Source organism: Chenopodium album, chromosome 11, assembly GCF_948465745.1.
Source record: "Chenopodium album chromosome 11, dcCheAlbu1.1, whole genome shotgun sequence".
NCBI lineage: Eukaryota > Viridiplantae > Streptophyta > Magnoliopsida > Caryophyllales > Amaranthaceae > Chenopodium > Chenopodium album.
In genome coordinates, this window is record NC_137844.1 from 49831508 (window position 1) to 49846295 (window position 14788).

Below are 14788 nucleotides of genomic sequence, written 5' to 3' on the forward strand. Positions count from 1 at the left end.
ATCACCCAATTAACGAGTTTAGACGTGAAAATCGAGGAAGAAGACAAACAATTATATTGTTGACGTCACCCCTTAACAAGTATAATTATGTTATAACAAGTTTACTTGTTGGGAAGACGACTATCACTATGGACGATACCATGGTAGCCCTAATCGAGACGGAGAAATTTATAAATCAAGGAGGATTGTCCATCAATGCTAAGGGAAATTTTCCTTATTTTTATTTGAAAATTTTTATTTTCTAAGTTTATTTGTGCTACATTTTATACCAGAACAACTTATTTGAAAATCTGATTTAGTTAAGCTTGAATAAGAGAGAATAAAGAGAAATCTAAAATTAATTTGGGAATTTTATTGAATAGACGCTCACGCTCAAGTTGTTATTACAGTAATAGGAAGATATAAATTATACAACTTCTAACTAACTCTATAAGTTAGGAAAATTTATAAATAATAAAATACAAAATAAAATAGATTAGATGAGTTATACATAATCTGTTATGAGGCATAACTAAAGAATATTCGAAAAACTTGCTTAGATCCATCAACAAGGCGTGAGTACTTGTCTAATAATTTTTCATGCATTTCCTACATTATTAAGTTTATTATACAACAACGGTTTACTAAGTCATTGTTGCAATTCAAAACATTGTTGTAAAATTCAATTACGACAATCAAGTCCTTATAGAGTTCAAACTATATATGCGGTAAGGTGGATTACGACGACCAGTCTATGATGGCTAGTGTCTTAGCTAGAGGTGATTAACATCGATTCGACTTGCTAGCCCGACACGATCCGGCCCGAAAAAGCCCGTTTTAGCTCGATAAGCCCGCTACTTTTTGCGGATTTGGACACGAGGTATCATGTTAAGGCCCGATCCGGCCTGATTTTTTTATCACCTCTAGTATTAGCCATTACATATTGATTTTGAGTAAGTTTCTTTTATAGTTGCATTTGAGGCCCTACCTAATTGAGTTTTGCTCAAAGTGAGGGTATATCAATTAATTATCCCACTTGGTGTAAAATTTTAGAGGAATGTTGTTGATTTAACTCTCAATAAACATGTTGTTTAATTTATAATTGTTTTTATTATCTATTTTGTTTTCAAGTATTTTTTCCAATTTGGAAACCTACTTATGAATGTACTTTGAATATGTCCTTATACATAGGCTATAGTCATAAACCAAACCATAGCCTCACTTACTACATTGAGTCAATTTTCTAACAATTAATATGTAATTTGTGCTATTATTAAAATGCCCAGAAGTAAGCACCCTCTGGGCCTAGTCTTATGATTACACATGGTGTACATAGTGTTGTGTACAAGCACAAAACCTGTAATTATTCATGGATGAACACTTTTTGCAAGCTTGAATGACGAGTTTCCCTTATTTACTCAAAGTGTGAGAACACAAGTGTTTATAAAAGGACCACTTCCATTCACACAAATACACAATAATTGATTTTCAAATGAACCTTGCTGCCTATTTATAGGCCATCTTCACTCTCAAGGATGCAAATTTCTGAGCTAGAACGTTCCCACCTCCAGTCTCCAGAACACTCTACACAATAATGGTGTTCTACATAATTTGTTCTAATGCAAAATTAAACCTATAATATGGGATTATTCTACATAATACTACGTATGTTCTAGACAAAACCTATAGCTATCTCTAAATATTTGACCAGTTAACTTGCTCTCCATTATATTCTATACACATTCGCCCTCTTTTCACCAAACCTTCGTTGCTACTATCTTATGATGACGAGGAACAGTTACTTTAATTGTTTGCACGGAAAATCTTGTGTGGACCCAAGGTCCATAGTAACATAATTGACTTTTTTTTTAAACAATAATTGACGTTTTATTGAATAGAGTTACCTTAATTTTAACATTCTAACCTTAATTTTATCAAAATAACCTTTATAAAAATTTGTGTGACTTTCACTATTATTGTGAACCTAAGTACGACGTTATATTAAACATAGTGACCCTAATTTCAGCATAATGTTCTTTAATATTCATATTGGCATAGTGACCTTTAATATTCATATTGATCAATATATTAAAAATTCCATTAAAAAAATTAACCTATTTAGACCTTTATAATAACGCTGCACAATGACTTTTATTTTAACATAATAACCTTTATTTTGATATAGTGATCTCTTTTTTATTTTTTTTTTTAAAATAAAACAACCATAATATCTTTAATATTAGTGGTCCACAATATATTAATGTAAACCAGACATATTTAAGAGTTTGTATCATCACTCGTAAAATATACTCCGGTCTAGGGAATTGAAGTTTAAATCACAAAATTCATGTACTTAAAACCATATGATAAACTCATAAGTATTACAGTAATACATAACACTAATTATGAGGATAAAAATTAGAAAAGAGAACACGGCCAACAAGTATAATTTGACTAAGGACAAAATTAAGTAGTTTTAGCCCTACTTGATATATCAATTGGCCAGTAAAGTTACTTTTTTTTTTTTGGTGGAGTCAAAGCTTGACCTCTTTGTTTTGTCCAATTGTTTGTTATTCAAGACAATCAATTTCCAATCACAAACAAAAGAAAAGTTAGCTTTTGAGAGCCAAAAAAATTATAAAATTATGCAAATCAAGAAAGCTTAGGAAAAAAAAAAAAAAAAAAAAGCAGCCCCACTAGAAGATCGACTATCGTATCCAATTCAATAATCTAACTTTTATTAAGTGTGAAAGAGAGTATCATTTGCCCATTGCCAATTGAAATCTTATGATATTATAAAAAACTAAAGAAGTTATTAATATAGTGTTCATTTTAAAATATTTCTCAAAGTAGTGTTTACTTAGGATTGGAAAACTCTAAACCTAATTTTTATCGCTTCGTATTTAAAGTCTAAATAAAAAAATTATTGGAGTCTCAATACTATTGTCTAAGGGTTTTAATTAACCATTGTTCCAAACATTGATGTTTCATGTTACATATTTTTTTGACAATTTATATCCATAACAAATATGCTACAAACGGACTGCAGTAATCAATTCACTTATTTGAAGCAGGGGAAGCATGAAATGTCTAGCTTTGGTCATATCATTGTTAGGGACATCCTTAAACTAGTTGCTTTGTGCAGTTATGCTCCTTTAGTGATTACTCGCAAGTCAGCAGATGCTAGAAAATTTTTAAATATTTATATTACTACATATTCATACTCCATAGTGCATATATCCATTTTTACTATTAATAAAATACAAAAGCATTAATGATGAGCCTCAATGCTAAATAAAATTATTTAAGATAAATACCGTAAGCATTATTTAAGATAAAAAATTTGATGTTTGACTTTATAAAAATATATCTTATATGCATAAATGAAAGTTTAGCTTGAAAAAATCCTACATACAATAATCTCTGATGTTCTCCTTGATTAAGATTTGAGTAAGTAATAGAAAAAAAACCTCTTTTTGTAAAAAAAAAAATATTAATAATAATAATTTGATGATATACATATTTATTAGGATTTTATTAGAAAAAAGTTAGGTTCGTAATTTCCGAACCTACATAGACACTAAATTGAGAAATATTTTTAGGTGAACACTATTCTAGTAATTTCTTAATGTTTCAACACCACATTGGCAAATCGTTCGAGTTATTTTTTTTATTTTTTTTATTTATGTATATATTTTATTATTATTATTGTTAAAAAAAATGTCCTAACTAATTTGCTAAAAATGCTCTTAGTTTCTTTCTTGGCTTCCTCCCTCCCTCCATTTCCAGAAAATTTCTCTCTAACAACATCTCTACGTCCTCTTCATTCTGGTGTTGAATTTTTTGGTGCCCTAGAATTTCAATCATGCCCTTTTCATATTAAGGTTTTGCGCTCTTCTTTATCTCCCGATTTTATTTTATTTTTCACGTAGATGTTAATTATCTATCAAAATCATGAGATAATTAAACAATTGATGCTTAGAATTATTATTACAAAATTTAGCTACGTTTTGGATAAAGAAACTTACAATTTGCGTTATGTAATGCTCTAGGGTGTTTGTTTATATATTGCACATGTACATTTATTTGTTATGTTCAATTCAATGTTATTTATTTCTTGATATTACACAAAATTTTGATAACAAAAGTATTAAATAAAATGGCGTGTCTTCTCTAGAAATCGAATAAGAAACGAAGAAGCTTTCGACTCATTCATTCGTGCATACTCCACATTGCTCATTTGGTAGAGCGTTACTCTTGCAATTGTGTCATTGCTATATATGAATATGACACCTTTTTCTTATGTTAAAATGTATGTGTTCAATTAAAATCGACACAATGTCTAGATGTCGAGGTTGGTCATTCAAATTGTTGTAATAAGGCTCTCCCGTACGATTTATAGTTGATTTTGCTATGCATAACTTGTACAATTCTAGTGCAGGATTATTTTGTCAAGTTGGTGACATTTGATACAGGCAGTCGTAAATATTAATTTCGCGACTCAAGTATTGACAGTCACAAATATTCAGTAGCAAATTCAACAATAAGAGCTTACTTCCTCAATTTGCTTTAATTGATCTACTTCACCACCAATTTAGATATGTCGGCTTACAAGTCGCAGGTTATGAATGGTCAAAGAGAAAAATTTGTAAGGTATATAAACTCATAATCTTGTAGCATAATAGGTTCATAATCAACTTTAGCTATAGGTTGCTCTGCTTTAGCATCATTCTTATACTAATAGTTCGTGTCGAAATTTGTTACATTGCAAAATTATCCCTAAGTTGTATATCAAATTAATAAGCATCTAAAAGTTTATTTTAAGATGTAATCTTACTAGTCTAGATTTTGTTTAAAAGTGTGGCATGTATTGATTTCTTATGTTTTGACAGACTGAATAAAATGGACTCATTCTCAACAAAGAACAACGACTCTACAAATCGTTTCGCCTTCAGTATAGAAGGACGGAAACGTAGTGTTTATAAGTCCCAAAATTCAACAAGGTCTTTTAATATAGGAATGATGAGACCTCATGGACTAAGGACAATTGGTAAATCACTAAGATCAGGAGTTACTCGGGCAGTGTTTCCAGAAGATCTGAAAGTGTCTGACAAGAAAGTATTTGATCCTCAAGATAAATCTCTTCTTCTTTGGAATCGACTCTTCGTTATATCTTGCATCATTGCAGTGTCTATAGATCCTTTGTTCTTTTATCTACCTATAGTTGAACATCAGAAGAATTGCCTAGGCATGGACTATGGGTTAGCTGTTACAACTACGACTTTGCGTACCATGATTGATGCTTTCTATCTTATTCACATGGCTTTTCAATTTCGTACTGCATATATTGCACCTTCTTCTCGGGTTTTTGGACGTGGTGAGCTTGTGATTGATACCGGAGAGATTGCTAAACGTTACCTGCTGCGTTATTTCATCATAGATTTATTAGCTGTTCTGCCCTTACCACAGGTATAATATGTACTAATATTTTCTTGACATATTGCACTGCTTTAGCTTATCTCTAGTTAAATATATCGAAGATTTGAATGGCATGCCTGTTGTCTATATAGGAAAATACATGTCCTCGATTGTGAGCAATTGCATCCCCATTTACTGTCAAGTAGAGGCAATGTTACATCATTGATTCATCGTTCTTGGTTGTGCAGATTGTGGTCTTGAAATACCTTGTTAAAGCTCAAGGGAAAGGTATACTAGAGACAAAGAAATGGTTGCAAATAATTGTGTTTGCACAATACATATTTAGATTTGCTAGGTTCTATCCTCTGACTTCTGATTTGAAAAAGACTGCTGGTGTCTTTGCTGAAAGTGCTTGGCTTGGAGCTGCTTATTACTTGCTGTGGTACTTGCTCTCTAGTCATGTAAGCACGTTCAATTGTTATTACAATCAATCTAGTCTTGTTGTGGTACGTTTTGGTACGTGGAACAGGCATGGGAAACACAATTCGCTACTTGATTTTGTTAAACTAGTCTAAAATTGTACCACTATGCCATGTACCATATACCAATTCGTAGTTTGTGGGGGTATTAGTGAATTTGGTAACAATGGCCGTGTTTTTTTGTTTTAGTCTTCAAGGGTAAATGCTAAGTATCTTAGGCATCATTGCAGATAGCCGGGGCGCTATGGTATTTATTTGCTGTGGAACGCATAGACACATGTTGGAAAAATGCATGTCAAAGTCAAGGTGATAAATGTGATAACGATTTTTTGTATTGTGGGAATCATGATATGGCTACTTTTGAGGTATGGCAAAATATTAGTGTCGATGTTCTTAATAAGATGTGCTCAGTTGAGGAAGAAGATTCAAACTTCAACTTTGGAATCTATACACAAGCACAATCCTCTAAAATCGTAGAATCTCAAACTTTTGTTAATAAATTCTGCTACTGCCTCTGGTGGGGTCTTCAAAATCTAAGGTTATTCGCAACCACTAAGCATTTCTAGTTCTGCTAAACATGTTAGCTATTTAGCCTTACTTTTTTACTCGTACATTTGTTGTACTAACAGTTCAAAAATGTATATTTCTGCAGTACATTGGGCCAAGGATTACAGACTAGTACCTATCCAGGGGAAATTATATTCTCTATATGTCTTGCTATATCCGGTCTTATTCTTTTTGCACTTCTGATTGGAAATATGCAGGTAATTCCTGTTTCATACACGATTTTCTGTTGATTACTAGTCAGTTTTACCTGAAAATGAAACATTTTAAAACAATTTAGGCTTAATTTTAGGAAAGAGATGTGACTTTGAACTCTGTAACTTCATGCTGTTGCTTGCAGACGTATCTACAATCGCTTACTGTTAGGCTTGAGGAGATGAGAATAAAGAGGCGCGACTCAGAGCAATGGATGCATCATCGTTTACTTCCACAAGTTCTTAGGGAACGAGTTAGACGATATAACCAATACAAGTGGTTAGAAACACGAGGAGTTGATGAAGAGAGCTTGGTTCAGAGTCTACCAAAAGATCTTAGGAGGGACATAAAACGCCATCTCTGTTTAAATCTAGTCAGAAGAGTAAGTGTCTGAACTGTCAACTATACTAATTGTCAGAATGTTTTCTTTGAATTTTGGTGGCTCTAGCTTCAACTTAATTTGTATTTCAATTATGCTTGGTATCTATAGGTTCCCTTATTTGCAAATATGGATGAACGACTGCTCGATGCCATATGTGAGCGACTGAAGCCTAGCTTATACACCGAAAACACCTTCATTGTCAGAGAAGGAGATCCAGTCGACGAAATGATCTTCATCATAAGGGGACACCTAGAAAGTGTGACAACAGATGGTGGAAGAAGTGGATTTTACAACCGAGGATTGTTGAAGGAAGGAGACTTCTGTGGTGAAGAGCTTTTAACATGGGCCTTAGACCCGAAATCTAGCATAAACTTACCACTGTCAACAAGAACTGTGAAAGCTCTAACAGAAGTAGAGGCCTTCGCTTTAAGAGCAGAGGAGCTGAAATTTGTTGCAGGTCAGTTTCGAAGACTTCACAGTAAACAGGTGCAGCACACCTTCCGGTTCTACTCACAGCAGTGGCGGACGTGGGCTGCTTGCTTTATACAAGCTGCTTGGAGGCGCCACATGAGGAGGAAGATAGCTGAGCTTCGACGATTAGAAGAAGGGGAGGAAGAGGATTATGGTGATTATTCGGAACATGAAAACAGGTCAAGTAAGAAGCGTAGAGCCAAGGGTGATGAAAGTGGCTCTAGCCTTGGTGCTACCATCTTTGCCTCGAGGTTTGCTAGGAACGCTCTTCGTGGGGTTCATAGACTTCGTAGTGGGAACAGCACCACCGGCTTGGCGTTGCAGAAGCCTCCGGAACCTGACTTTTCCAACGTTGATTGAGGTTTGTAGGCATGGTTTTAGTTAGCAGTATAATTTTTTGTTATGTGATAGAGTTGTACTATGTTTTGCTCGGGTGAATTAAATTGTATAGTTAATTATACAGTTTGAATGGTATTAGATGATAGAGAATGTACTTTGTATCATTTCTGTGTTACATTTTGAAATGACTAGAGGAAATTGCCTAGAAAATAAGATAATTGAAATTTAAAGAGGCAATCAAAGAGAGATGAAGCATATGAACTCAATAGTTGTACGTGAAACAAAGAATTGACTCCATGATCTTGTTATTATTTAGGTGTACTAGGTTAAATTGTGAGGAACAAAATTTGTTAACGTCTTGCATATAATTTACCTCAACTCTTCAAAACACCCCTAATTTATTATTCGCATTTCTCCAATCCCAACCATTTTTTCCTTCTTAATCACAATCTCTCTATTGCAAAATTTTGTTCTCCTCAATTATGCATTTCAGAAAAGCTAATCTTTGCATGATTAATAAAATTTATTTGCCACTTCATTTCACTCACTTTTTTTTTTTCATAATTCTTTTGTTATTATTTTACTAAAAGACAAAAAAAAAGTCATTGTTTCTTTTAAATTTAAAATAAAACTATACAATTTGTCCCTATAAATACTTAATAACAATGACTTTTTCCTAATGCTCTATAATTTTTTTATTCTTAAATAGAAAGTTTGCTTGATTTTAGTTTTTCAAAAAAAGATGAAATAAACAATGTTTATTGGTACTTTCAAGATTTTTAATTTTAATCAAACCCGTTCTTACGGATTTTGTAATGGACCGTTTTTCATGAGTGGACCCATCTTCTTTTAGAAATAGAAGTATGTTTGGGCTAGGAATTTTAAGAACTTTCATCCAATCCTTTGATTCTCAACTGTCAACTCGCTAAAGCTTAAGCACATAGCTCGTCAATTAGTAGTGACAACACTAATTATGAATGGTAATATGGTAGTACTCTCATCATATACACCCTCAAAGTCTCAAACTACAGACTAAATGTGTCTACTGCCTAGCTAGCTACCTGCGTCATTAGGACTGCTTGTCAATTAGTAGTGATCAACTGTAGCTCTTATCAACGGGTTTGCCGAATCCAATGTAATTTCGAAGTTGGTTCCTTCCGGCTTATGACCTTAAATATAATGTGAAGGTACATTTATTCTAATAGAGTTTTGATATCTACCATGTCACTATAGTAGTGCGAAGAAGAGACGTTCTGATCGGCTTTAATTTAAACATTGATATACTAAAATTAGTTATTGGTCCGGACAATACTCTAGCATGTTATGATAAGAACGTAGAGCAAGTGATACATAGAGCATAACTTCAATAAAAACACTTTTAGATTGGAGAACCTACCTTTATATGTAATTATGGCCAAAGGAAAGTTAAGATTTAAAACAAAAATAGGACTAAACTGCTAAGTGGAGTGTAACTCATGCATTAATGACCTTGAATACTTAGTTTGCAATAATATTGAATAGCTTATTGAGATATAATTAATTGTTTTTATCCAAAAAAATATACATAATTAATGAAATATTCTTAATGCTCATAAGATCATAATTTGTTCATCTACTTATTTTGGTTATGGATGCATAATAGCTTTTTATGTGAAATATCATATCATAAGTTGGAGGTCATTTTTTATGTTTATGGAAACACAAGTAATCAATTATTATCAAAATCAAAGGTGATTAAACCAATCCGTATATTTATTAGCTTGGATTATACCCAATATGACTTGACCTAATAATTTACATCAAATATGTGATCCATTTTGAATTATTTTTTTTTCTCCATAAAGGTATTTTCCCAATCCAAATTTGATTTTTAGCTTGAAATATTAAAGACTAAGAACTTTTTTTTTTACATGTATAAATAATTTTTTCTGTGATAGTTTGCTGAACTATATTTTCTTGAAAAATCTAAACCGTATATATAAATATATTTACAAGGCATAAGAATGTCATATAATGTTGTATATGCTATATAGAACTTCAATTCTTTAGTAGGTTATTTTTGTTAATCAACGCCTTGCCTATTGATACAAAAGCACCACAAGAACACAAGTACATAAACTGAATGTCATTTAATGTTCATTGTGCACCAAAAGAACACAGGTACATAAAATGAATAATACAAGTACATATATGATAGATCATGTCATTTTATGTGATAATAGAACATATTTTACATTATCTTGATCCTAATGTCATGCTCTTGTACATAACCACATGTGTTTACAATATTAAATGGTATAGCATTGATAATTAGTATAAAAACCATGCATCTAATTAATTTGACTATTTTTATTAATTTACTTTTCATAATTCAATTCAACTTATTTTAAGACAACCTCACAATAACTTGTGATAGAATTGAGTATTTTTATTTTCCATAAAAAAATTAAAAAAAAAAAACACTTTAATTTGTAATCTCCTAATAACATATATATGCGAATGAATCACATAAACAATATCACATAAGACTATCCCGGCCCTTAATATAAGGATACTCCATACTAGATATGCCCATATACTTTAAGTCCGCAATGCTCCTACATGAAATCCAAAAGATTGGACAGCTTATAGTATAGGAATAGAGCCAAAAACGTACAAGAAATGAAATGAAAAAGTGGGGTAATCACTTAAGATTGAAGCAAGCAATTGACCCTTTTGGAGGTGTTTCTACTACTGGGGTTGCATAGGCTGACTACCTCGAAAAGGAGCTCTGATCTGTTTTAACTGTAACGGCAGTGCACGTGCAACTCAGCACCCACAATCCTCATTCACCATCTTGTCGACTAACAACCCATTTATGCATGCCACTGCTCTTTCTTTCTCTCTCTCTCTCTCTCTTCTTTATGTTTTCTCAAATTTAATTTTTCATTCATTCTCGTAAATGGAATAATCTATCTATCAGCCACCCTATTACTCCTCACTCACTTCCATTCTTTTCTTCCTTTGCTTTTAATGCTCTACTCTACGCACTCTTTCACTCCACCGCACCCCCCTTTTCTCGGAGCTCTTTTTTATTTTTAATTTCTACTTATCATGGATTTACATTCATGCATGAAACAAGGAATGTTGGTACCTATACAACTTTCTCCGTCGGGATCATTCATTGTCACGATGCTAGTACTGAAACGAGTAATATGACAACTAATTCCAGGCAGAAGTGGGAGGTGGGGGTGTGTACGTGTTATTATATATATATATATATATATATATATTATAGGGGACAATGGACAATCGTTTCATATGATGGAGTGCCGTGTTGTTTAAAAATGTGATTTGTTTTTTCTCAACTTGTTTAGTTAATGTTCAATGATCAAATACAAGTAGGTTGTTAAGAGGAAAGTTAGAGGAAGAAGAATACAAAAAAATATAAAGGATTGGTTAGTTAAGATGAATGAAGTTATGTTGATTATTGTTGGAAATTGTGAGTAAATGAGCTTTGGACCAAGAATAATTTCCATTGAATAACAATGTACAATGATATATCATCCTCAATCAAAAATTAATAAAAGCATCATGCAATCTCACAAAAATAATTAAACACCAACTTCAATGACCAACAAACTACCATCAACTTTAAAGTAAGGAGAAAAAAATTGCAGCAATGGGTGCACCAAACCTAAATCTCCCCAAAAAGAAACAAAAAAAAAATTAAAAACACATGGCAATTAACAGTTTTTTCTCATCGATCAGCACTCATCTTCTACCTACAATGTAAGTAAAATTTGAAAAGTAGAAAAAAAAAAAAAAAAAAATCCTAAAATGAACCTCTTGCTAGCTACTTACTTAGCTTGCACTACCAACAATTAACCAAAGAGTTTTCTCCAAGCGAAATACTTGACTGACCTTTCTTTTTCTTGGTGATTCATTCATTGTAATGCACCGTCCTTGCATTTGCGTTCATCACGTAACCAGCACCCCGTCCATAATTAGTTGTCACATTTCTGGTTCAAATTACAGATAAATATTTCAGGAATATTTAAAATTGAGGTCGGCCAGAACCCCAATACCCCTCTGGGGGCATTTGGACGGAGTTAAGCAGATTAGGCGGCATCCCTTGGAACAACCCGGCCCCTCCGTTTGGATCGTTTCCAAGCAACTGTTGAGCTGATGGCGGCATCCCTTGATGATCCATACCACCGCCGCCGCCGCCAAGTTGACCACCACCCCCTTGCATTCCTCCCATAGGCCCACCACCTTCTTGGTCTTCCTCTAATGGCAATCTTTCATAAGCAGCATTGCTAAAAGAAGCAGCCATAATAACAACAGGACCAGACGCCAACAATTGACCAACCACACTACCACCCACAACTTGTCCCTGCCCGCCCGCTAAGTATATGCTAAGCCCCGTAGCGGCGGGCGGAGCAGGAGGTGGAAGAAACGATCCTGCCAATGACAAGATCTCGAACCTCCCGTGAAGCGTGACAACGGCGGGGGGACCGCCGTTGCCACTAGAGGTCGAACCCGGCTGCCGTATAGTAACATTAGCAACTGTCCCAGTACCACTAAGAATACATACACCTCGCTGTCGAAGGCGAGCAAAGGTAGCAACACTTTCCATTATGTCACAACCATCCGACACCTCCATAACATGAGTTCGGAGTGCATTAGCGCTATCTCGAGTAATGATGATAGGCGGCTTAGGCTTGTTCTTAGACCCAGCTGGTCTTCCCCTCGGCCGCCTTGTCATCATATTGTGGTGATCTCCACTTCCATCTTTGGAATCTTGGTTGTCGGTGCCGGTATTATCGGTGGTGCTCGTAGTATCATCGTCTCGCTCTCGTTTACCAACCCCGCCAAGGCGGGGGGAGAGGTCAGATTCGGAGTTGTTCTGAGGTTGGAGTTGGTGGAATTGGTGGGGGTGGAGATGGAAACGAGGTGGAAGTGAGTGCCCATGTGCCGATGCCGAAATCGGATCCATATTCATCCAACTACTACTCAATAAGCTTACCTAGATCAACTTGTTAAAGAACCGAAGATAAAGGAAATACAGTACTTTGTAGAAAGTAATAAATAATATAAGAAATTAAACAAGGCAAGAAATAATCTTGACAAGTATAATTAGTGGGTGATTAGCAAACATAGTGGAGGTGTAAAGGTTAAGAAATGGAGCGGAAAGGAATTTGGATTAGTGGAAGTACAACGGATGGGTTGGATGAATAGTATGTAATATATATGAGTATATCAATCAAAGCAATATAAGCTAATAAGAAGAAGACTTTTTTCACAAACTTTTTTTTGGGTTTATCTTACTTTTTGCTGGCTTAGCTAGCTAAACTTTGGTACTTTGTTACAGCTTTCGAAGGTGTTTTTTTTTTTTTTTTTTTTATAATTTCTGTTGAATCATAGAATTGAAGAAGAAGATTATAATAAACTCACCGTAATATTTGAATTGAAGTTGAAAATTTTAGGTAGCTACTCAACTCTGAAAGGAACAATAATATACAATTAATAATCGATCCAAAACGGAACCGAATGGATTAGCTAGAGAAGAAGAAGATTTGAGAAGAGAAATGGAAGGATGAGGGGAGTATGGGTGTTTTTGGGAGAGAGGTGGGTTAGGGTTAGATGAAGAGAGGAGGAAGAGAGAAATGAGTTAATGATATGATGGGGAGGTTGGGTTTTTGGTAAATATAAAAAAAAAAATTAAAAAAATAAATAAATAAAAAAAGAATAGAATAAATGGGGTCCATTTAATTTCAAGTCTTGCGCCTCCCTCTTCTTCTTCTCTAATAATATTGCTGTCTATGTCAGTTGTATCATGAGAGTGTATAGGCCAATAGTTTCTAAACCATCATTCAACTATATCCTCGACTTGTAGGTTTTATTTGCCTTTTTTTGAATTTTTTCATTTTACTAGATTTTTTCTTCTTTTGTTAGATTGCTTGACTTTCTTTTTCCATTTTTTTACAAATAAATTGATGGCTTAAAATTATGACATTATTTATAGTCTTAATTAGCGTCATTTTACATTTAGATAATTATATATATTCCAACGTTTTTTGGTCCTATCCGTGTGCATACGAATTATTGTTAATAGTGTTGATGATTGAAAAGGCATACCTATTTGTGCAATTCTAGTTTTGAAATTATGTTTACTCACAACTACAAAGTACAAGACTAGCATTAATTGTTAGTGAGACGATGATTGGTATAAAAGGGTTTTGGAGATGTTGAGTAGGAAATAGGAGTGTAGGATCCCTAAATTGATATTTAATCAATGAGTGTAATGATTACATGGTTTAAATGATAACTTTTTTTGAAGAAAGGTTTAAATGATAATTACTTGTATCCCAAAGTGGCCAATAGGGCAGTATTTATTATTGAGATTAAGATTGTAGCCTAAATAAGTAGGCTTTACCCTTAATAACTCTTTTGAAAATTTAATACTCTCATTGATCATCAATATTTTCTCTATGAGAAACTATATTATGACTTATGGCCATTATCAGACTCAATCTATAAGTTTGATTATATATTCTTCATCAATATAATGCCCTTAGGGCCTATTCTCTTCAACTTATTTTCATTTCAATTCAGTTCAATTCAGCTCCAATCAGTTCTGTAAATCAGAATAAGCCCTTATTGTTGATATTTGGATCGGGCCAGGTTTGTACTAAAATATTATTTAACCCAAGGACACTTAATTTAGCAAATAAAGCTTTCTAAGACATTCATTTTACAAGATTCATCATTACCATCTCTAGGAAGCTGACCTAATAAGAAGTATCCTAGACTTAGCTTGAGTTAAGATCATAATTCATACGGAGTAAAATTTAATAATTCCAAACTCGGTACTCTATATGATCTCGGCAGCTCGAGTACAGGTAGATAATGACTGATCGATGAAATTTTTTTAATTTTAAGACCTTGTTTGGAGGTAGCATTTGTGGCAGTAGATATA

The 14788-nt window shown here is 33.6% G+C and overlaps 2 protein-coding genes across 2 annotated transcripts; one reads left to right on the plus strand and one right to left on the minus strand.

Annotated features, from left to right (window-relative positions):
• Positions 1 to 4579: 4579 nt before the first annotated feature.
• On the plus strand, positions 4580 to 7848 carry LOC145569055 (putative cyclic nucleotide-gated ion channel 8). Its single transcript, XM_081628431.1, has 7 exons — positions 4580 to 4632; positions 4872 to 5448; positions 5646 to 5858; positions 6107 to 6414; positions 6529 to 6640; positions 6781 to 7017; positions 7126 to 7848. Exons 1-7 carry the CDS (start codon positions 4580 to 4582, stop codon positions 7846 to 7848), a joined length of 2223 nt encoding a protein of 740 aa, XP_081484557.1.
• A 3469-nt stretch (positions 7849 to 11317) lies between these two features.
• On the minus strand, positions 11318 to 13749 carry LOC145569056 (AT-hook motif nuclear-localized protein 18-like). Its single transcript, XM_081628432.1, has one exon. The coding sequence runs from the start codon at positions 12809 to 12811 to the stop codon at positions 11864 to 11866; it is 948 nt and encodes a 315-aa protein (XP_081484558.1). The 5' UTR covers positions 12812 to 13749; the 3' UTR covers positions 11318 to 11863.
• Positions 13750 to 14788: the final 1039 nt, after the last annotated feature.